The 23392-nt window shown below is 40.6% G+C and overlaps 2 protein-coding genes across 5 annotated transcripts in view; one reads left to right on the plus strand and one right to left on the minus strand.

Annotated features, from left to right (window-relative positions):
- Nucleotides 1–9529, plus strand: part of LOC117816146 (cytochrome P450 3A27-like) — a 10561-nt gene extending 1032 nt beyond the window's left edge. For 2 of the 4 annotated variants that reach the window (XM_034688301.1, XM_034688299.1), the window contains exons 2-14: nucleotides 1–42; nucleotides 128–180; nucleotides 476–575; nucleotides 1699–1812; nucleotides 1918–2006; nucleotides 3507–3649; nucleotides 3743–3870; nucleotides 4008–4083; nucleotides 4179–4342; nucleotides 4431–4498; nucleotides 5976–6134; nucleotides 6272–6434; nucleotides 6532–9529. The exon at nucleotides 1–42 is cut by the window's left edge and continues 52 nt beyond it. In XM_034688301.1, coding sequence (XP_034544192.1) covers nucleotides 1–42; nucleotides 128–180; nucleotides 476–575; nucleotides 1699–1812; nucleotides 1918–2006; nucleotides 3507–3649; nucleotides 3743–3870; nucleotides 4008–4083; nucleotides 4179–4342; nucleotides 4431–4498; nucleotides 5976–6134; nucleotides 6272–6434; nucleotides 6532–6615 — 1383 coding nt within the window. In that variant the 3' untranslated portion in view covers nucleotides 6616–9529. Of the gene's footprint in view, nucleotides 43–127; nucleotides 181–475; nucleotides 576–1698; nucleotides 1813–1917; nucleotides 2007–3506; nucleotides 3650–3742; nucleotides 3871–4007; nucleotides 4084–4178; nucleotides 4343–4430; nucleotides 4499–5975; nucleotides 6155–6271; nucleotides 6435–6531 lie in introns of those variants that run through there. The other 2 variants (XM_034688300.1, XM_034688303.1) reach the window with 2 other exon arrangements.
- A 1688-nt stretch (nucleotides 9530–11217) lies between these two features.
- On the minus strand, nucleotides 11218–21264 carry gpank1 (G patch domain and ankyrin repeats 1). The gene is given in 6 exon segments (XM_034688769.1): nucleotides 11218–11733; nucleotides 13698–13773; nucleotides 13866–14007; nucleotides 20321–20515; nucleotides 20517–20611; nucleotides 20614–21264. Coding segments are annotated over 6 exon segments (1077 nt in total). The 5' UTR covers nucleotides 20735–21264; the 3' UTR covers nucleotides 11218–11285.
- Nucleotides 21265–23392: the final 2128 nt, after the last annotated feature.

Below are 23392 nucleotides of genomic sequence, written 5' to 3' on the forward strand. Positions count from 1 at the left end.
AAACCATTTATGTACTTTGGCACTATAGGCAAGCTTGACCCAGTATGTACTTTTAAATTAGATCACCTTTGTCCATATGTTTTGTCATTTGAGTCAAAGTGACTCAAATTATTTTATATGTTTCAAGGTTTACTACCGTGAGGACCTGGTTTCTGCAAAGAAGTTTGGAAGGATATGGGGGTGAGTCTACACATCATCTTAAAGTCTAAATAAAATGACTACATGTAAATTTGACCACACCATGACTTGATTGTGTTTTGAGAAATTGTGGGGTTTACCCTCAAACCTCCCACTTGGTGGCTTATGTCAGCACTAGTGGAAATGTAATCTATTACGTTTAAGTCACATCTCTTTGACCCTCCAAGGAGACCTCTAAGTTGTACGGCTATTGATGGATGGATGATATCATATGATTTATGTGACACTAATACACTAACAGCCTAAAATGTGCATGTGTGTTTGTGTAAATGTCCAGCATGTACGAGCTAAAGAAACCCATGCTGGTTGTGATGGAACCTGACATGTTGAAAACCATCCTGGTGAAGGAGTGCTTCACATACTTTACTAACAGACGGGTGAGAGCTCACAAGACAAACACAGAACAGAGCAAAAAATGGAATTACATAAAAAAACCATAAAGATCATCTATTAAATAAACAGAAAAATGCTGACTGCTTATGAAATGTACAAGATTATATGTTTTTAAAATGAGAAGCACAGTCAAGGCAGTTCATTGCTTTTAAATTGTTAAATAGGGGACTAGCAGTAAAACAAATAGATCTCACATTTTTATGCCTTTAAGAACATGTGACAAGTAATTTGTAATTCTCTGGTTTCCATTTTTTTTTTAGAATAAAAGCATGTATCCCATTGTGTTTGGATTCAGTTAAATGTTCCAATGATATCTTTTTATGATCGAACGCTCGAGAGCAGAGTCAAAGTCTACAGACTCCAGAGAACATGTGAGGCTGTAAAGTTCATATCCCACGCAACAAAACCAAACATTAGCTGGATGAAATCATGTGACAGTGTTATTATTCTTGCCCATATTCAATCAATCAATCTTTACTTACATAGCACCAATTCACAACAAATGTTATCCCAAGATGCTTTACAAAGAGAGCAGGTCTAGACTGTACTTTATGTTTTATTATTAACAGAGGCCTGACATCAAGACAGTATAAGATCCAGCCCCATCTTACAGACAGGACTCAGTCTGATCTCATCTTAATCCACCATGAGCAGAGCACTTTGCAGCATTTAGCAAGTTGCAGTGGCAAGGACAAACTTCCTTAAACAGGCAGAAACCTCAAGCAGGACCAGACTCATGTTAGACAGACATCTGCTGAGACCATGTTGGGATCAGACAGAGGGGTGTCTTACAACTCCATTAATAATGGTAAAAGAAAATATACACACTCATTCTATTTTATTTTTGGGGGCACACAAGGTCTATCACTTAGTCTCGGGGGGGTGTGGCTTAACCAATTGAGCTAAACTGGCGCCTCATTACACTTATTACTTTTAACCTGTGTTATTGAGCCCTACAGGACTTGTAGCATGCAACAAGTTACAAGAGTTTATTTACTGTGACCATTGAAGGTCTTAAAGGCCAGTGAACAGAATCTTGTTCAGAAAAATCTTGTTTTAACTACCACAAATACTAACACATGTAAATGAACATACGTGTCTTTTCAGGACTTCCGCCTGAATGGGGAACTCTATGACTCAGTGTCCCTTGCTATGGATAATGAATGGAGACGGCTTAGGAACATCCTCTCCCCCTATTTCACCTCTGGCCGACTGAAGGAGGTATGAGTTTTCACAGGTCTGATTTTTTTTAACTCATACCTGACTTAGTAGTTACAAAGTCATTTTCACCCTTCATATTCTTTTGGCACTTTGTCTTTGTCTAAGGTCTTTGCGATCATGAAACATCATTCCAGCAGACTGACTGCCAGCCTGGAGCCCAAGGCGCAGAATGAAGAAGTTTTAAGTATAAAAGAGTGAGTAACACCTTGATATAAATGTTCCTGACTGTGTCACAGACTGCTGTTTCTCCACCCTCACCAAGGATCAGTGTTTTCTATCTATAGAACTCCAAACGCTTTGGCCACAAACAGAAAACAAACATGGTTATAATAAGTCCTATTAAAACATGCTGGGATGGGAGATGCAGGCAGATTTTAGGGGGATTCTGTCTTAGGATGGAGCCAGGTTTATTCAATCAATCAATCTTTATTTATATAGCCTTAAATCACAACGAAATATATTTCAAGATACTTTACAAACATAGCAGGACTCATCTTAATCCACCAAGAGCAGAGCACTTTGCAGCATTTAGCAAGTCACAGCGGCAAGGACAAACTTCCTTTAACAGGCAGAAACATCAAGCAGGACCAGACTTGTGCTAGACAGCCATCTGCCTCGACTGAGTTGGGTTTGGAAAGAGGGATAGAGGAGAAGAGAGAGAGAGATAGATATGATAGTGGTGATGATAGATTGAGTTTGTATGTCGTTTCCAGTATTTGTGCTAAACTAAGCTAAACTCAGACTTATGAAGGTGGCTCCAAATGTGTATTTGAATCTGTTTTCTTACAAAGGGTAACAGTGCTGTGTGTATCTTATATGTAATCCTGACACTAAACGCTGCTGGAGCTGGGGATAATGATGTGCATAGAGCTAAAGCCCCAGGTGATTGGAGCCAGGTGATGAAGGAAACTTAAAAGATGTTGACTGTGTCTGTGTTTGAGGGTGCTGTAAGTTTGGTTTGAGTGCATCTATTATATATTTAGTTTGTATTGGATTTAATAGATCACTGTGTCTATGGATTATTGGGATCCTGATCGTGGAAAATAATTTGTTCGACACTGGACATTGTTTTTTTTATTGCTTCACCAAGGCACACATACAAACTAGTTCTAATGTTAACCCCTCAGTGACTTATTGAGGCCAAGGTGACATCAGTGTTCCTGTTGAGGAAGCTAAAAGAAGATTTGCCGAAATGTTGAACTATTACTTTTTCATCTAATTCTAAAGATTTAACCAAAATCCTTACAATGTGACCCAATGGCAGTCAAAAACTTCTTATCTGAAGCTAGGTTTACTTTGACAAATCTGAGTCCACAACTCTTCTGTTTCATAACCTGTTATCATATTGTTACCTACTTATATTTGAAGTGTTATATTCTGATTACTGACACTGTCCACTTTGAATCTACATTATTCCAAGTTTTTACACCGTGTGGTGTTAATCTGTAGACCTTGACCATGATTGAATGATTTGTAGCCCCTGTTGCCCTTTTATCTGAATGAAACACTGTTTAAAAACACATCTTCATGGGTTGTCTCTTCTTAGTCTGACCCTAACATTTAAGTTCAAATTATGAGCATTGCATAAATATTTTTGTCAAATCAGCAGAACTCAATGTTAACAAAAACTGGGGCTACTCTGCATGACACTGGTGTCAGCTTCTGATCTGTTAAATAATTTCACGTGTTTCCAGCTTCTTTGGACCCTACAGTATGGATGTGATGGCCAGCAGCATAATGAGTGTGGATTTGGAGACCTTTAAAAATCCTTCATGTCCCATGATCACACATGCCACAAACTTGTTCAGATTCAGTCTACCACTTTTCCTTTTCCAAGGTAGATCTCCCTCTCTCCCATGACACCTTTTTCCTTATTTAGAAGAAAACTGCTTTGTTTTCTGACTGATGCTAACCACCTTTCTTTTCTCAGGGTGTTTTCCATTTGCTCTCCCTCTCTTGGAGCTGATGGGTGTCTCACTTTTCCCCTCGGCTTCTGTTAATTTCTTTCAAAAGTTTGTGAAGAAGATCAGAGAGGATCGCAATGTGAACTCACAAAAGGTCATCATTTTATAGTCTTCATGATAGATGGGATTTGCATGAAATGGAGATTTTTTTTTTGACAAAGGAAAGCTTTCACTACATTTGTAGTACATGATGGAACGTGAGAACATGCTGACTGACTGACCTGTTTTCAGAAAGCAGGTGATATGCTTCAACTTATGATCAACACCCAGACTGATGATAAATCCAAGAAGGAAAAGGAGAATACAAGTAATGACATGATGGCACACTCTTACAGAAGCACAAATGTACATTAAGAATTCCCTCCAAAAGTCTAAAGTCCCCTCTTATCCTTCTCCCTCTAGCAGGTTTGACAGATCATGAGATCAATTCTCAAGTCACCTTGATTGTGTTTGCCGGGTACGAAACGAGTGCCCTCACTCTTGTTTTCCTTGCGTACAATTTGGCGAGAAATCCTGAAGCCATGAAACGCCTGCAGGAGGAGATAGATGCCACCTTCCCTGATAAGGTTTTCATCTGACTAGTTTAATCAATGAAACTACTTTTCAATAACTGAACTGCGTTTAATCAAATTGTTATCTGCGACCTCTTCATAGGGTCCAGTCCAGTATGAAGACCTGATGCAGATGGAGTACTTGGACAGCGTGGTCAATGAGTGTTTGAGGTGATGAGCATTTTCCTCTCCTAGTTTTCAGGACTGACTGTAGACATTTCAATGCCTAAGAATGATGAGGATTTGTTGCCTGTTGTTTCACTGAATCAGGTGATTATGTAGTGCTAAAAGGTGAGTTTTTGTTTGTTGTCAACACCTGTCTATTTCACTGTGTAGCCTCTGCAGTAATTTTGCTGTTTTGGTCTTTTAATGTCTTTATTCAGATAGGACAGAGGGTAGAGTGGGAAACTGGATAGAGAGAGTTGAGTCATGCGTGTTGCAAAGCGCAGAGGATCAGATTTTATATCCACCTTGAGGACTAAAGCCTTTAACCGCTGAGCTTAACCCTACCTTACTTTATATCATTTACAATTTAAAAGCATCCTGATATATTTCACATTCGTGTCTGTGGAAATCCGGAGTTCAGCTTCTGTCTGAAACCTACTGTTTCTTTAAGGCTCCCCTCCCTATTAGTCCATCTTCCTCTGATTGACCAGCTCTCCAGAGCCCTTTCACACACTCCTGAAGACTTTTATTCAGGACAGTCAAGGACTTAACCTGACTTTCACCTGTTGCATTCCCACATATGCATCTTCTTGGGAAAATGTAACTGGTGAGTCAGCAGGGGAAAAAAAGCCTGGGTAAAGCTTCAGTGAAAAATGTAGCTGTGTGGACACATGCAACCCTCCCTCAACTCCTGAAAATCAGGACATTTTCAGGAGTTGAGATCATGTATAAGTTTGATGTCAAACAATTCTCAGGGCAGAGAAAAATGTGAGAAGTCTTGTGCTCAGAGAGCAGCCAGAGTGGCCTGCAGATAGAGCTCCAAAGTCTGAGGGATCACTTTTCAGCCCTCAACCCCCAAAATATAGGTGCCAAAGACTTGTGACCCCACTGTCCCTTGGAGTGAATCAATGTTGCTTCATACTTCATTTAGCTAGTCTGCAGAAAATTAGCTACCTTCATGCACATGTGACTGTGCTTCCTGCGCTGTTATGAATTAACCTACTGATACTAATACTTTTGTTAATTAACTGGTAATTACCCTAACCCTAAACTTAGGAGTCATATGGTAAAGAAAGGCAGAGCACTAATGAAAAAAATGTATTTGCAAGGTTGTAAAGCATTTACAAAATTAAATACATTTTTGCTGATATTTTAACAATAATTGGTCAAGTAGGCAATTTTAGATTACTTAAAAAACTAAATAAATACTGGAAGACATCTTGGGACCCCTCTGTGTTCCGGGACCACATTTTGGGAACCCCTGACTTAGACAAACATCAACCTACTAATCTAAAAGTTTGCTTACATTCAGTATAAACGCTTTTAAAACATATCTATGTTTGAAGCTATGGAACAGCATAATACCCCCTCTATAAGAGCAACAACATTGATACCAACTACAGAAAACACCTTTCTTTCAGGAATGTTGTTTATATATAGAATGTTTAGTCCAATGAAGACGTTGTTTCTGTTTTGTCAAAAGGCTCTACCCTCCAGCCGCACGTCTGGAGCGAGTAGCTAAAGAAACTGTCATTGTCAATGGAATAACAATCCCAAAGGACATGCTTGTTATGGTTCCAATCTACGCTCTGCACCAGGACCCCGAGCTTTGGCCAGAGCCCGAAGAGTTCAGACCTGACAGGTAGCTGCCACAGTGTTCATGTGCGTACGGACACTGTTATCCTTCATCATTTTATTTTGCAGATCTTTAGGAAAACATTCAAGCTTTGATGATTGGATCATTTTAAAGCTTTCTGTCTTATTTATTTGTTGATTAAGATTTAGTAAGGAGAACAAGCGGAACATAAAGCCATACAGTTACCTGCCATTTGGAGCCGGGCCGAGGAACTGTATTGGGACGCGATTTGCTCTGCTGATGATCAAACTGGCTTTGGTGGAAGTTTTGCAGAAATACAGCTTCTCAGTCTGTGATGAGACAGAGGTGAATATGATTTATTTTTTATAGTCAAACCTTATACAAGCTAGATTTTTATTTTTTTCGAAAGGCTTCTAACTTTGTGAATTTTAACATATCTTAGATCCCTTTGAAGATGGATCCAGAAGGCCTCCTTGGACCCCTTAAGCCAATCAAACTGAAGGTGGTGACACGTTCAAACCAGTGAAACTTGACAGTGGTCAGAGTGATCTATTTCTAAAGGTTGAATATTCATCTAAACCTGTAATCTAAGAAACACTTTAGTTCCCTTCAGTAAGATTTCATATGCATAAGGAGTTTATACACTGTTGTCTCCAACCCAGTAATCTGATTGGACAAGAGGCAGTTCATGAGTGCTAATATATAGTATAACAGCACTAGCGTAACAATCAGCTTGTTATTTAAGCTTTGTTTCTATTTCTATGTTCAGAAGCTACTGTCATTTATCAGTATATCTTGATAGGCATCGTCAAACCCTAAGGACCCTTACTGGTAACCCTTGAACCCCTATTATAATTGTGCATGAAATAGCCAGAAAAAAAAACATAGCTGCATGAAATAAGGCCAGTTTATTCACACAAATCCCTTAACATATCAAAACCATAGAAAGAAAAGTGTCCACTTTAAAACAGCAGCCTCCAAAAGTCCTCCTTGGCAAAAAAAATATCCTTAAGTCCCAACAGAAATGTCCTCAAAAAACTCAAAAGTTGTTGATTCCCAACCAAATGTTGTCCAAAAAGCTGTGTATATTTCTTTACCCCAACTCAGTGTTCATTGGTGTTTATGTACAGACTGTCTTGATTGATCCAGCTGGAACCGCTGAATCACACGACAGACTCTGATTTCACTGCTTGCATGATGAACTGAAACATACGGATCCATTTACATTAAAGGAGCTTTTCTGTTGAGATGTGTAGACCTACAAAAACTAACATGAGTGCAGGACGAATGTTTGGGTTACTTGGTAACTATCCAGTTCCTGACAAGTGAGGGATCTATTTGTGTTGGTAGAGCAATAAAATAATACAACTGTGTTTTTGTTTGTTTGTTTTAATGCTCACTACTATATGCCACTTGTATAACTGTTGTAAAAAAAAAAAAGCAATATCACACTCAAGTGATTACCAAACCACTTCCATGCTCATTCAGTACAACAGAATGACCAGGGGCCTCATGTCCAAAGGTTGCGTACGCACAAAAACGTGTCGTACGCTCTTTTTCACAGCAAAGTTCAGATGTATCAAGAGTGAAATGAGATGTATGGAAGTGAGATCTGGGGCCCCCTCAGTAGACTTGGGCATGGCTCATGGGACAAACACCCAATAGAGGCTCTCCATACTGAATTCTGTAGAAGAATCCTACATGTTCAAAGAAAAACTCCAAATAACGCCTGCCGAGCAGAACTGAGATGTTTCCCATTTTTGTTAAACATTCAGAAATGGGCAATCAAATTTTGGACACATCTAAATTGAAGCCCAAAAGACTCACTTCAATATAAAGCACAAAAAGCCCAAGAGCTGAACTCTGAAAACTGTCCCCTTAGTCAGCTGGTGAGGAAGCTAATCAGCCAGACTCCTGTCAGCACTGATCCAAAACACAACCAAATGAAACTCATCATGAAGCACTCCAAAGATCTGTATTTAGAACACTGGAGAAACCAAACAAAGACCCAAAGTAGAAAGAATTGTTATTTGACCCTAAACCATGATTATAAATTATCTGAATATCTGTACAGTGTCAGAGATACAAAACAAAGACGTATCCTGACCAAATACAGGCTGAGTGACCACCAGCTAGCTGTAGAGACAGGGAGATACAGGCAGACATGGCTGCCTAGAGAGGAGCGTCTATGTGCTCACTGCTCTACAGGGGACATAGAGACAGAGATGCACTTCCTCCTCTACTGTAGCAAGTTCTCTTTTCTAAGAGATTCCCACTACAGGAAAATTACTAAAATAGTGACAAACTTCCCAACATTAACCCCAGAAGAGAAACTGTCAGTTCTCCTGGGGGAAGGGTCAGCAGCTCCTCTGGCTGCTAAATATCTGTCTGCCTGTCACAGCCTGAGGGACGCACCATCCCATGGTGTTTGATTTTGGGTGGGGGTTTTGTGAGCGTGCTGCATCGGGTGAGGACATTGATATATGCTGTATGGGTAATCGTTCATTAATGCGTATAGAATATGTAATATATGTAGTGTAGTGTGTTGTGGATATAGATGTAATGTATGTGTATGAATGCATGTGCTTTGGCAATAACATGTCTTTGTTCATGCCAATGAAGCAAAATTGAATTGTAAAAAGATTTAAATGATCGTGGAAATGTGCAGTGCCTCACGCCAACTTCATGGCTGGCGTACGCTCGTTTCTACAGCTGTTGATCCTTGCGCATAGATTCATACATCTGGATATTTTTGTGCGTGCAACAGTTTCTGGATTTGAGTGTACGCCATGTTTCAGTAGGAAATCCATGCAAGTCTTTGTACATGAGGCCTCTGGAGGGTGTTATTGCTTAATTTACATCAAAAATGAAATAATGAGGGGGGCTGGTGCCCCTGTAAATCTGAACCTGGACCCCCCTTCCACACCAAACAAATATTATACAATAAAAAAAGCTTCGGTATCGTGCCTATGTTACAGGCGGAGCACATGCGTGTGGCACTTGGTTCCAGTCCCTTAGAGCGCTAAGGGTCTCATGTTGAGTGTAAACAGCCAAACAGCTGCTGTCAGTCTGCATTAGTACACAGTAGTATACATGTCTAGTATATAGGGATGCACTGATGTTTAGCCAGTTCGTTCTCAGCCGGTCCTCGCCCTTCTCAGTCTCTTTTGTCAGGGTTGAATGTGTCCCTCTGACAACACCCTTGGCCCCAGCCTGGCCCCCCCAGTAAAATTGGTCTAGAACCACCACTGCCAGCACCGCAATCAGTGATGATTGAAAAGAGAGAGAATTGTTGCCCATCGCAGAGATCCTGGAGACACAGCACTGTTAGCATGAATTTATATTTCTTCTGTTTGTATATTTTTAGACATGTTCATCGTAGAAACACGTGGACACATTCAATAAAATGTGATTGAAAAATTAAAAAACAGAGTATAATACTGATGTTTCTATTTGGTGTTTTTGTGATGATCTTGGAAGTCTGACAGTTTTTGAAACTTAAGCGCTGAGTTCTACAGCTCACTAAGATTTACATATCTGTAATATCTTGACATTAATGCCGTAAATAACCTTCTCTGCACTACCACACGTATGTTCTAGGATTCTACTGATTTGGCCAAGTATTGGTGCTACTGGGAAGCACTATGAGGATAAATGTAAGACAAAGAATAATCCTTTTCATAACCGTAAAAATAAAAGCACTTGATTCAATGTCATTTTATATGCTTAAGTCAGCTGAGTGATAACTTAAGAAAGGTTTTTGTGATATTTTACAGTCCATCCGCGGCAGGACACCCAAATATGGAACAAATAATTAATCGTACACAACCGTTTCATTGTACATCATTTGGACTGGATTACAGTGTATGGGTTTTGTGATTTGACTGGACACTTGGATGGGATTTTTAAGTCACATATTTTAACTGTCCCATTTTCTTCCAAAGTCTTTAAGTCTGATGTGATGAGTCTGATGAAGTGATGCTTTGATGAACAAATTAGACATTTTGACAAGCAAACCAAAATGTGGCCTTTTAAATGTTCATCAAAATATAAAATTATTCTGAAAGTATCTTCAAAGGGTCATCTCTTTCACTTAATGACATCATATTTAATTTACTGCAGAATGATTCACATCTTTTATCAGAGGATTAAACAGCAAAGTCAGTAGGTGTGTTTGATGTTTAACAGACTTTTCTTTAAGTTGAAACACTTGCCATCTAATGAAAGGAGATTTATGAGTCACACTGAACATAAAAAGCAACATTGTGTCTTTTAAAACAACTCTCTTCTCGGATTAAAACACCATACAAGGCTCTTGTGTCCTTCTTTCACATGTGGGGATTTTAAAGTGACTGTGCGTATCATAATTTAAAGGATGGTACTGACTCTTGTAAGCTGTCTTGGAGCTCTGACGATGGTCCCCTGTGCTCTTTAGCCTAGACTTTGGAAGGTCTGAACCACATGTTGCTTCTTGGTTGGGTTAAAGGTCTCCGGTTTGTTGTGAGCTGTGCTGACTTAAATAAACAGTAGAACAATTTCTACCCTGAAATATAACCTGAGGAAACAGTCCAGCTTTTGAAATACAACTACTTAAACTAATGTACAAGTTTTATCTGACTCCATATCTGGAGGTGAAAACATGAGTGGCATGCTGATGCTGCAGCATAGCACAAACAAGTGACTCATCAGTCATGTGTGCAGGTGTGTTCATTTAGGTGAGAAGGTATCTGGAGCGGCTACAAAGGGAAAGTTCACTGTTGGTTTGTCTAGTTGCATAACATTGATCTACATTCAAGAACCAGGGCTAGATCCAGGACAAGTTCTGACATCATTACTGCAATCACTCAGGAGAATTAAACTTTGGATATCTACTTAAGTTTTTCTTTGCATAAGAGCACAAGATCTATTCATATGCCCTCTTAAAACAGTTTGAGGATAAACAGTTTAACATTTAGTCGTTCAGATTGACACACCTACAGAAACTCAATCAAGTCTGTATTTGGTCATTGCACAACTCATTGCATAAATGGACACAGTATCAGATTTGAGGTAGAGGGACTGTATGTGTTATGACATCTCCCTGCAGCTTAACAAACACATCACAGGTGAAATAAAAAACAGATCAAAGTGTCTTCATAAGAAATCTCTTTAATTTTTACTGAATACATTGAATTTTTTTCAGCTATATTCCTCAAACTAATCTAAAGTATAAAAAGAAGCACGAAAGTCTCTCTCCCAGTTTTTATCTTGTTGCTCCTTCTTCCTCCTTTCTTCCTTCCTCTGTCCTTTCCCTCCTTCTCGCTCCCTCCTCCTGCATTTTGCTTTCACAGCATCACGATCCCTGGCTTGAAAGTGTGTAATCTTAGCTCTTTTTGTGTCTCCAAACCCGAGGCCTTGCTGGTCTCTTTTAAGCACAGTCGGCACAGGTCGTTGGGTCCCCTCTCCCTCAGGCCCCAGCCCCGTCCCCGGTTTCCAGCCGCTCCGAACCATCATCTTGTAGCTGTTGCTGGACGGGGGAAGGCAGTAGTAGGGGGTGGGTGAGGGACGCCGTAGACTGAACTGATGCAGAGTGGAGGAGAGGTGTGATGACAGACTGCTGTTGTACTCGCTACAACACACGGTGCACCACTGGGACTGAGAGGCACTGCCAACAGACAGAAGAAGACGCAACATTAGTGAAATGACAAATGTTAAAGGAACAGTTCACAGTTTTTCAAGACTGTGCTTAAAGTCCAGTGTGTAAGGTTGGATTATAATTTATTTACAGAAATATCTGCATTAATTACAAACATAAGTAGATTTTCTTAATGTCACATTCCCGAAAAATGCAAAAGGTTTGTAATTTTTCTTCTTTTACTTTAGAAAGAGCTCTTTAAAGACAGTGGGTACCGAAAGTATTCATACCCCTTCATTTTTTCTACATTTTATGTTACAGCCTTATTCCAAAATGGATTAAATTCTTTTTTCCCCCTCAACATTCTACACACAGTACTCCATAATGACAAAGTGAAAAAATGTAGAAATGTATGAAAATGAACTCAAAATAAATCACTCTTTACTTTCCTTCCCTCTGTTGAAGCACCTTTGGCAGTGATTACAGCCTCCAGTCTTCTCAGGTATGATGCTACAAGCTTAGCACACCTTGATTTGCACATCCTCTCAAGCTCGATGAGTTTGGATTGGGAGTGTCAGGGCACAGCTATTTTCAGGTCTTTCCAGAGATGTTCAATCGGGTTCAAGTCTGGACTCTGGCAGGGCCACATTACGACATTAAGAGACTTGTTGTCCTATTGAAATGTGAACCTTTGCTGCAGTTTGAGGTCCAGAGAGCTTTAGAGCAGGTTTTCGTCAAGATTCTCTCTGTACTTTGCTGTGTTATTCTTTCCCTCAATCCTGACTAGTCTCCCAGTTCCTGCCGCTGAAAAACATCCCTACAGCATGATGCTGCCACCACCATGCTTCACTGTAGGGTTTGTATTGGCCAGATGAATAGCAGTGCCTAGTTTCCTCCAGACATTCAGGCCAAAGGGTTCAATCTTGGTTTCATCATATCAGAGAATGTGGTTTCTCATGGTCTAAGAGTCCGTTAGGTCCCTATTGGCAAATTTCATGTGCCTTGTGCCGAGGAGTGGCTTCCGTCTGGCCACTCTACCATAAAGACTGATTTGTGGAGTTCTACAGAGATGGTTGTCCTTCTGGAAGGTTCTCCCATCATTTCCTTAGACTTTATGGCTTGATTTGTGCTCTGACATGCACTGTCAACTGTAGGATCTTATATAGACAGGTGTGTGCCTTTCCAAAACATGTCCAATCAATTGAATTTACCACAGGTGGACTCCAATCAAGTTGTAGAAACACTTCAAGGATGATCAGTGAAAAAAGGATGCACCAGAGCTCAATTTTGAGTATCAAAGCAAAGGGTGTGAATACTTATGTACATGCGATATTTGAGTGTTTTATTTTAATTCATTTGCAAAAATTTCTACAAAACATTTTTCACTTTGTCATTATGGAGTATTGTGTGTAGAATGTTGATGTTACATTATATATATATATATATATATATATTTCTGCTGAGGCCCTGACTAGGCAAACCAAACACAGGCTCAAAAACAATTTTGAATTTTGGAGATGGGTGAGGATGAGGGTCAATTGCTTATAATATACAACCCAACTGCTGATCATCCTGCACTGTTCCCCTAAAACTGTGATACTGGAAATTAACTAAAACTATTGTGTCCATCATTTTATCAGGTCTGCAATAGTATTTTCATCTAGCCTGATCTGAGGTCTCATAATCATGAGTATGTTTCTTTAATGTTGAACCAAAGAAAAAGAAGGTTAATTTGTGAAATTAGCATTTTCCACTTGTTCGACTTATTAGACACCTGAAGAGAAGAATCACGAAGTTTCCCCTTATAGGTCTCAGAGAATCAGCTGATATTTGGTTCACTAAGGGTTGAAGTGTATGCTACTTAAAGTGTGCTTACCTTCTATCTCAAAGCTTGATCCATAAGGCAACTGGATTTCTACCAGTCCAGCTGCCTTACGGATCAAGCTTTGAATTACCATGACCTGGATGACTGAGAACCTTCACAGACATCTTACCTTCTATCAGGTTGTGTTTCTCTCTCTGTTCTTCTCCCAAAGCTCTCCAGCTCCTCCAACACCTCGCTGCGGCCCGCTGAGAGCAAGAATGAAGCTATCAATGAGTTCATCTTTGCAACAAAATATTACATCATTTGTGTGCTGCGAATAAAAGATGCACGGTTATACCTTCCAGTGCCAGATCTTTAGCATCCCTTCCCTGAGTGTCAACCACTCCGACCCAAGCGGCTCCGTGTTGTATCAGCAGCCTCACTGCAGCTGTTTGACCTGACCAGCTTGCACACATCACTGCTGTCCAGAAGAAAGGATCCTGGGGGGAGAGCCAAGAGGAATCATATCAAACACTTCTTCCCTTAACCCTTCTGTTATCTTCAAATTGTACTGAGGTGTGCATCCTTCTATATGTCAGCTCAGGGTTCCCACTCTTTTCCAGAGATCATTTTCCAGGACATTTCCAGGACATTTTCATTGATGATCAAGCTGTTATGACAGTCTAAATTTAGTTCCTAATTTAGTTCCTAAATAGTCTAATATGTTCCTCTCAGTGGAAGTCTACATTGAAAGACATGTAGTCTAGGAGTCTAGGAGATTCTGTGCAGCTGTGTCGCTCTTTTTGTTCCGTTTGTTTCACTATCGGGAGTTTGCAGTCCTACTAGCTGGAGCAGGGGTTCTCAAACTTTTGGAGCCAGGGACCCCTTACAGGTGAGAAGATTGTCCAAGGACCCCCCTCATAATTGTAACACAGATTAAGCACATTAGTGATGTGTCATGATCAAAAGCTGCGGCTCTGAGAGCCGATGCTTTATAGTGAATCAGAAGACCCGGCTTGCATCGAGAGAGAGCCGGCTCCCAGTTTTTTCCTTTCGTTTTTTTCTCACAGTGCTCAGCCCCAGCTCTGCTCACAGCAGCACTTTGTGTTGATTGGTCAGCTTGGCAGCCAAATCACATGTGAGGATATAGGATACAGGTGATGGAGGGGAGGCTCTGTATCGTGGCTTCATCTGTTCCTTCAGAGAGAGTCTTCTTGAAGACCAGGCAAATACTCACTGAGAGGAGAAATCAGATCAGCCCATCCAAGCTGAGGCATCAGATTTTTCTCAATGCCAACCTGAGGACATTAATAATGTTTGCTTGAGTTTGGTTCTTGTTCTGTTTGCTTGAGTTCGGTTCTGGTTCTGGTTCGGTTCTGGTTCAGTTCTGGTTCGGTTCTTCTATGGTTCTGGCACGGTTCTTGTTCGGTTCTTGTTCGGTTCGGTTCTGGTTAAGTTCTGGTTCGGTTCTGGTTCGGTTCTGGCATGGTTCTGGTTCGGTTCGATGCGGTTCTGGTTCGGGTTCACTTCTGGTTCGGTTCTGGTTCGGTTCTTGTGCAGTTCTGGAACGTTCTGGTTCGGTTCTGGTTTAGTTCTGGAACATTCTGGTTCGGTTCTGGCTGAGTTTGTTTCGGTTCTGGTTTGGTTCTGGCATGGTTCTGGTTCTGTTTGCTTGAGTTTGGTTCTGGTTCTGTTTGCTTGAGTTCGGTTCTGGTTCGGTTCTGGTTCAGTTCTGGTTCGGTTCTGGTTCGGTTCTTGTACGGTTCTGGCACGGTTCTGGTTCGGTTATTGTTCGGTTCTGGTTCGGTTCTGGCACGGTTCTGGTTCGGTTCGGTGCGGTTCTGGTTCGGTTCTGGTTCTGCTTCAGTTCTGGTTAAATTCTGGTTCAGTTCTGGTTCGATTCTGGTTTGGTTCTGGTTCGGTTCTTGTGCGGTTCTGGCACAGTTCTGGTTCGGTTCGGTTCTGGTTCGGTTCTGGTTTAGTTCTGGAATGTTCTGGTTCGGTTCTGGTTTGGTTCTGGTTCGGTTCTGGTTCGGTTCTGGTTTAGTTCTGCAATGTTCTGGTTCGGTTCTGGCTGAGTTTGGTTCGGTTCTGGTTTGGTTCTGGCACGGTTCTGGTTCGGTTCGCTTCGGTTCTGGTTTAGTTCTGGTACGTTCTGGCTCGGGTCTGGTTCGGTTCTGGTTGGGTTTGCTTGAGTTTGGTTCTGGTTCTGTTTGCATGAGTTTGGTTCTGGTTCTGTTTACTTAAATTTAGTTCTGGTTCTAACCCTAACCCTAACCCTAATCCGAACCCTAACCCTAACCCTAACCCTAATCCGAACCCTAACCCTAATCCTAACCCTAACCCTAACCCTAATCCTAACCCTAACCCTAACCCTAACCCTAATCTGAACCCTAACCCTAACCCTAATCCTAACCCTAATCCTAACCCTAATCTGAACCCTAACCCTAACCCTAATCCTAACCCTAATCTGAACCCTAAACCTAATCCTAACCCTAATCTGAACCCTAACCCTAATCTGAACCCTAACCCTAACGCTAACCTAACCCTAATCTGAACCCTAACCCTAACCCTAATCCTAACCCTAACCCTAATCTGAACCCTAACCCTAATCCTAACCCTAACCCTAACCCTAACCCTAATCCTAACCCTAATCCTAACCCTAATCTGAACCCTAACCCTAATCCTAACCCTAATCTGAACCCTAACCCTAATCTGAACCCTAACCCTAACCCTTACGCTAACCCTAATCCTAACCCTAATCTGAACCCTAACCCTACCCTAATCCTAACCCTAACCCTAATCCGAACCCTAACCCTAATCCTAACCTAATCTGAACCCTAACCCCAACCCTAACCCTAATCCTAACCCTAATCCTAACCCTAACCCTAATCTGAACCCTAACCCTAATCCTAACCCTAATCTGAACCCTAACCCTAACCCTAATCTGAACCCTAACCCTAACCCTAACCCTAACCCTAATCCTAACCCTAGCCTAATCTGAACCCTAACCTAACCCTAATCCTAACCCTAATCTGAACCTAACCCTAATCCTAACCCTAATCTGAACCCTAACCCTAATCCTAACCCTAATCTGAACCCTAACCTAATCTGAACCTACAACCCTAACCCTAACGCTAACCTAACCCTAATCTAACCCTAACCCTAACCCTAATCTAACCCTAACCCTAATCTAACCCTAACCCTAATCCTAACCCTAATCTAACCCTAACCCTAACGCTAACCCTAATCCTAACCCTAACCCTAATCTAACCCAAACCCTAACCCTAATCTAACCCTAATCCTAACCCTAATCTAACCCTAATCTAACCCAAACCCTAATCTAACCCTAACCCTAACCCTAATCCTAACCCTAATCTAAACCCTAACCCCAACCCTAACCCTAATCTAACCCTAACCCTAATCCTAACCCTAATCTGAACCCTAACCCTAATCCTAACCCTAATCCTAACCCTAATCTGAACCCTAACCCTAACCCTAATCTGAACCCTAACCCTAACCCTAACCCTAATCTGAACCCTAACCCTAATCCTAACCCTGACCCTAATCTGAACCCTAACCCTAACCCTAACCCTAATCCTAACCCTAATCCTAACCCTAATCTAAACCCTAACCCTAACCCCAACCCTAATCCTAATCCTAACCCTAATCCTAACCCTAATCTGAACCCTAACCCTAACCCTAATCTGAATCCTAACCCTAATCGCAACCCTAACCCTATCCCTTATCACAACCCTAACCCTAATCGTAACCTTAAACCTATCCCTAACCCTAATCCTAACCCTAATCCTAACCCTAATCTGAACCCTAACCCTAATCTGAACCCTAACCCTAACCCTAATCCTAACCCTAATCTAGACCCTAACCCCAACCCTAACCCTAATCCTAACCCTAACCCTAATCCTAACCCTAACCCTAATCTGAACCCTAACCCTAATCCTAACCCTAATCCTAACCCTAATCTGAACCCTAACCCTAACCCTAATCTGAACCCTAACCCTAACCCTAACCCTAATCCTAGCCCTAATCTGAACCCTAACCCTAATCCTAACCCTGACCCTAATCTGAACCCTAACCCTAATCTAACCCTAACCCTAATCTGAACCCTAACCCTAATCCTAACCCTAATCCTAACCCCAACCCTAACCTAATCCTAACCCTAATCCTAACCCTAACCCTAATCTGAACCCTAACCCTAATCCTAACCCTAATCTGAACCCTAACCTAACCCTAATCTGAACCCTAACCCTACCCTAACGCTAACCCTAATCCTAACCCTAGCCCTAATCTGAACCCTAACCCTAACCCTAAGCCTAACCTAATCTGAACCCTAACCCTATCCTAACCCTAATCTGAACCCTAACCCTAATCCTAACCCTAATCTGAACCCTAACCCTAATCTGAACCCTAACCCTAACGCTAACCTAACCCTAATCTGAACCCTAATCCTAACCCTAATCTGAACCCTAACCCTAATCTGAACCCTAACCCTTACGCTAACCCAATCCTGAACCCTAACCCTAACGCTACCCCTATCCTAACCCTACACCCTAATCGAACCCTAACCCTAATCCTAACCCAATCCTAACCCTAATCTGAACCCTAACCCTAATCGAACCCCTAACCCTAACCCTAATCATAACCCTATCTAGAACTCATAACCCCAACCCTAACACTAATCCTAACCCTAACCCTAATCCTAACCCTAACCCTAATCTGAACCCTACCCCTAATCCAACCCTAATCCTAACCTAATCTGAACCCTAACCCAACCTAATCTGAACCTAACCCTAACCCTAACCCTAAGCCTAGCCCTAATCTGAACCCTAACCTAATCCTAACCCTGACCTAATCTGAACCCTAACCCTAACCCTAACCTAATCTGAACCCTAACCCTAACCCTAATCCTAACCCTAATCTAAACCCTAAGCCCTAACCCAACCCCTAATCCTAATCCTACCCTAATCCTAACCTAATCTGAACCCTAACCCTAACCCTAATCTGAATCCTAAACCCTAACGCAACCCTAACCCTATCCCTATCACAACCCTAACCCTAATCGTAACCTAAACCTATCCCTAACCCTAATCATAACCCTAACCCTAACACAACCCTACCCTAATCATAACCCTACCCTAATCCTAACCCTAATCATAATCATAACCCTAACTGTAACCCTAACCCTAATCACAACCCTAACCCTAATCATAACCTTAACCCTAACCCTAACCACAACCCTAACCCTTATCACAACCCTAGTATCAGGTGAGAATGATTTTGTAACAGAATAAATGCACACAATTTGGGCAATTATAAGGCTTCTCATAAAACACTGTACGTAAAAGGAGTTTCAACACACAAGCCATTAGTTTTTGCAAAGTTAAGGTAAAACATACAGCTACAAAAGATCCTAAATTAAGAGCCGTTCTTTCGGGAGTCGAAGAGCCGGCCCTTCTTTGGGGCGCGAGTCAAAAGAGCCGGCTCTCTGAAAAGAGCCCAACTTCCCATCACTAAAGCACATGCTTACTACCTATTGCACTCTTAGTTGCCCTTGGAAATATTTGTATTGTAAAACGTATCAATGTAAATCTTCAGACCTTTACCATAGTGATAAACAAGATAACACTTCAATTTGAATCAAGTAAATACCACTTGTATACTTTAGAGGGTCATTTGATTCCTTGTGGACTCAACATGACAACATTTATACTTTTCAAGTAATTGATCTTAAACGCTTTCAGAAAATTAACAGTAGCAAGACTCACATATCCCTTCGAGGCACCAAATGGTATCATAACAATGGTGTATGCTGTTTTTAATGACACAGCACAATTTTATAATTTACTAGAAATGTATTCAAATTATTTCACGGACCCCCACGCTATGGTTCGCGGACCCCCAGGGGTCCCAGGACCCCACTTTGAGAAACAACTGAGCTAGAGTACGGTAATTGAGCCAAATGTACCATAAAACGAGACAATATACCCCCGTTTTCTGTGAATGCATGATTATGAAGTGAAGGAGAAAAGATGTGAAAAAAGTTGCGCAGTGTCGCTGTCTTTTCCAGCACAGCGTGCACTCAACTTTCAATGAATGGGGATGTGTTTTGTTGATCGGGTCAGGTCAAGCGCAGCCATGTTGGAATAATTTTGCAGGACTATATGTGATTTTCCAGGACATTTTACTTTTTTCTCCCATTTTCCAGGTGTTTTCCAGTACTGGAAAACTGGTCAACTGTTTTCCAGGTTTTCCAGGACGCGTGGGAACCCTGCTGGAGCAGACTGCCATGGAGGTCACAGGGAAGACTGGCAACCCTTCCCTACAGGCCATTTATGAGCAGTGTGTTCTTGAGCAGGCTCAGAGAATACTTGTAGATCCAATGCACATCCTTTACTCTGAGTATGAACTTTTACCATCTGGAAGAATGTACAGAGTCCCCAAGTGTAAATTGAATCGTTTTAAAAACTCCTTTGTGTCGATCTCTATTAGAATTTTAATTAGTAAATAGCCTGTACGGTTGGGACAGTGTTATGGTGCTCTCTCTTTAAGGTCATGCTGTGTGTTGTATGAATGTGTACTATTTATTGTATTTTTTCTTATTATTTATGTGTTCTTGTGTCATTGTGGTGATTTTTGAAGGAGCAGGTAACATGTGCACGGGACAATAAAGTACATCGTATCGTATGTATGTACCATATATTTTTAGAGATGTTATACATTGAATGGGGTCAAATTGACCCAAGGATAACAGGAGGGTTACAAACAATCTGAGAGGTGCAGTTAGTACAGTACCTGGAAGTTGATGTCGACTCCCTTTGAGAGCAGATCTTTGAGGCTTGAGATGTCCCCCTCTTGGGCACAGCGCAGCAGCCTGAGCCCCAGGAGCTCCATGGACCTTTCTGAGATGGCTGAATCTCTTCTTTGGCTTCCTTCACTCTCACCATTATTCCCTCTTTGAACCTCAGAGTCAGTTTGATGCTGCTGCAAGCTCTGCAGCCCTGACTCTCCTCCTCTGATGCTTTCTGCGAGGTCCTTTCTTGCTGCTTGCACTCCTCGATGCATCTTTATCATCTTTAATTACATTTCGTAGAACTGCTTCACCTCTTCCCCACTGAGTAAACTGTGCTGTTTAGAGCTGGATGGTTCGCTTGATTCAATACTGAAAACATCTTGCCCACTTGCACGAGTAAAGCCCAATGCAGCCATAATGAATCACTGTAGCTGCAGCTTTTTTCAGTCTGAATTATTTTTATTTTAGCTCATGTTTAGTACATTATTGGCAAACCAATGAGCTAATCTATGTGCCTACCTGTGATAATTCAAGAGGCTATTAGTAATTCTGATTCTTAATTTCTCAAATGACATTAAAAGAGAACATTTACAGTGCGTTCACTTCTCTAAAACAGACATCTAGCTTCTGTAAACAAACATAAGGCTTGGCTAAGTGTTAGCTAGGAAAGAGACGTAGCATCAGAGTCGGTTGGATTAAGCATTAACTTTCAGTCACTTCTCAATATAACCTCGGCTATGTGATACTGTGGTGTTACCTGAGCCGCTTTAAAACATTATCCAGATGACGACATTAACATAGTCCAAAAAATGAGATATTTATCTCTGTAAAATTCTGAACTCTGTTAAGCTAACGTAGCCCTGTCTCTCTTCCTCTGCTTGTAAACAGCTTCGTTCGTTACGTTTGCGGACACAACGCCGAGTGCTGCCCCCTGTCGGTCCGGAGGTTCATCGCCTCTTTTAAACCAGATAGCTTGGTATCTAACTACACCATGAAAAAATCCATGGTAAGAAGGTTGTTCCTCCAACACAATAATCTGGACAGCCTTGATGATTTACTTAATTGCCTCCATAGACTGTATCAAATTGGTTGCCTCACAGACATCACAAGCTGGATGTCCAATAACTCTCTAAAGCTCAACCCTAACAAATCAGAAATCATACTCTTTGGTCATTCTCCCTCCACCACAACGGAAGAGGATTACGACCACCGAAATAATAAATAAAAAATAAGGACACATTTTTTTTATTATTATTATTGTTCTGAGAAAAAAGTAAGTCAGAACCCTGAGATTAAAGTCAGATTCTGAGATTAAAGTCAGATTTCTGACATTAAAGTCAGAATTCTAAGATTAAAGTCAGAATCCTGAAATTATAGTCAGAATTCTGAGATTAAAGTCAGAATCCTGAGATTAAAGTCAGAATCCTGAGATTAAAGTCAGAATTCTAAGATTAAAGTCAGAATCCTGAAATTCTAGTCAGAATTCTGAGATTAAAGCCAGAATCCTGAAAACCAGAATCCTGAGATTAAAGCCAGAATCCTGAGATTAAAGTCAGAATCCTGAGATTAAAACCAGAATCCTGAGATTAAAGCCAGAATCCTGAAAACCAGAATCCTGAGATTAAAACCAGAATCCTGAGATTAAAGCCAGAATCCTGACATTAAAGCAAGAATATTGAGATTAAAGTCAGAATTCTAAGATTAAAGTCAGAATCCTGAGATTAAAGTCAGAATTCTGAGATTAAAGTCAGAATCCTGAGATTAAAGTCAGAATCCGAGATTAAAGTCAGAATTCTGAGAGTAAAGTCAGATTTCTAAGATTAAAGTCAGAATTTCTGAGATTAGTCTGAATTCAGACTTTTTTTAAAAAAAAAAAATCTTGTCTAGATCTAGATTATTTTAGAATAGATTCTAAGATTATTTTATTGGTTTTAATCTCTTAATGGTCTTGGCCCTTCTTATTTATCAGATTTGCTTTATCATATGAGCCAGTGAGAGCCCTCAGGTCTTCAGATAGCAGACTTTTAACTGTACCAAACGTAAAAACTAAGACCCACAGTGAGGCAGCCTTTTATCATCTTGGCCCACGCCTGTGGAACACTCCGTCTGAGGATCTGAGGGCTGCACAGAGCATCAATATTTTTAAAGGCAAACTCAGACCTACCTTTTTAGTCTTGCTTTTTAACTAAGTTTTATTTTCATTCTTAATACTTTTATCTATTTATTTATTATATATTTTCCAATTTAGTCACTTCTATTCTACTTTATTATTCATTTTAAGTCTAGCATCTTATTTTCTTTTAATGGTTTAATATTTTAGTGTTTTATTATCTTCGAAATGTATTTACTTTGGTGATTTTAATTTCCTGCTTTGAGTTTTAACATATTATTTACTATGTACCTGGGCAGCCCCTCAGGTTTGTGGGATGGATCTCTGCTGGTTGTGCCAAGATCTCGCCTTAAAACAAAAGTGTGACCGGGCCTTTCAGTCAGAGCTCCAAGTTTGTGGAACTCCCTGTCACTGACGATTAGGCAGTCCACAACCTTAACTGCTTTTAAATCCTCACTAAAAACATTTTTTATATCAGAAGCAGTTCTCCACCCCTAATTCACTGAATTTGCTCAGCATTCAGAGTCTGGTTTTGCTTCTGTCTTTTTTCTTCCCCATCTGCAGTTTTCTATGCTTTGCAATTCTCAGCTTTTTTTTTTGTTAGTGAAGCCCTTTTGTAACCTTGTAAGGAAGAGTGCTATGTAAATTAAGTGTATATATTATTATTGTTTAAATTCACCAAGTGAAGGCTCACACTTTAGTTTGTAGTTTTTAGAGCTGTAGCAATTACTTCTGTCGCGATGTGCTTAAATATCAGCTTATTAATTATGAAAAGTATAATCATATTATTTGTAGAAATACCTACATTTAGTAGCCAGCTACTTTGTTAAAACACACTCAAGAAAATTCCTAATTATGCTAATATTTCCTCTTGTTTATATTAGGTATTGATATTTTTGTTTTCTGTATCTGTTTTTCTTCCGCCTAGTATTGAAATCATATTGTCGTATGGAAATGTGCCCTA

This window comes from Notolabrus celidotus, chromosome 7 (assembly GCF_009762535.1).
Source record: "Notolabrus celidotus isolate fNotCel1 chromosome 7, fNotCel1.pri, whole genome shotgun sequence".
Lineage (NCBI taxonomy): Eukaryota > Metazoa > Chordata > Actinopteri > Labriformes > Labridae > Notolabrus > Notolabrus celidotus.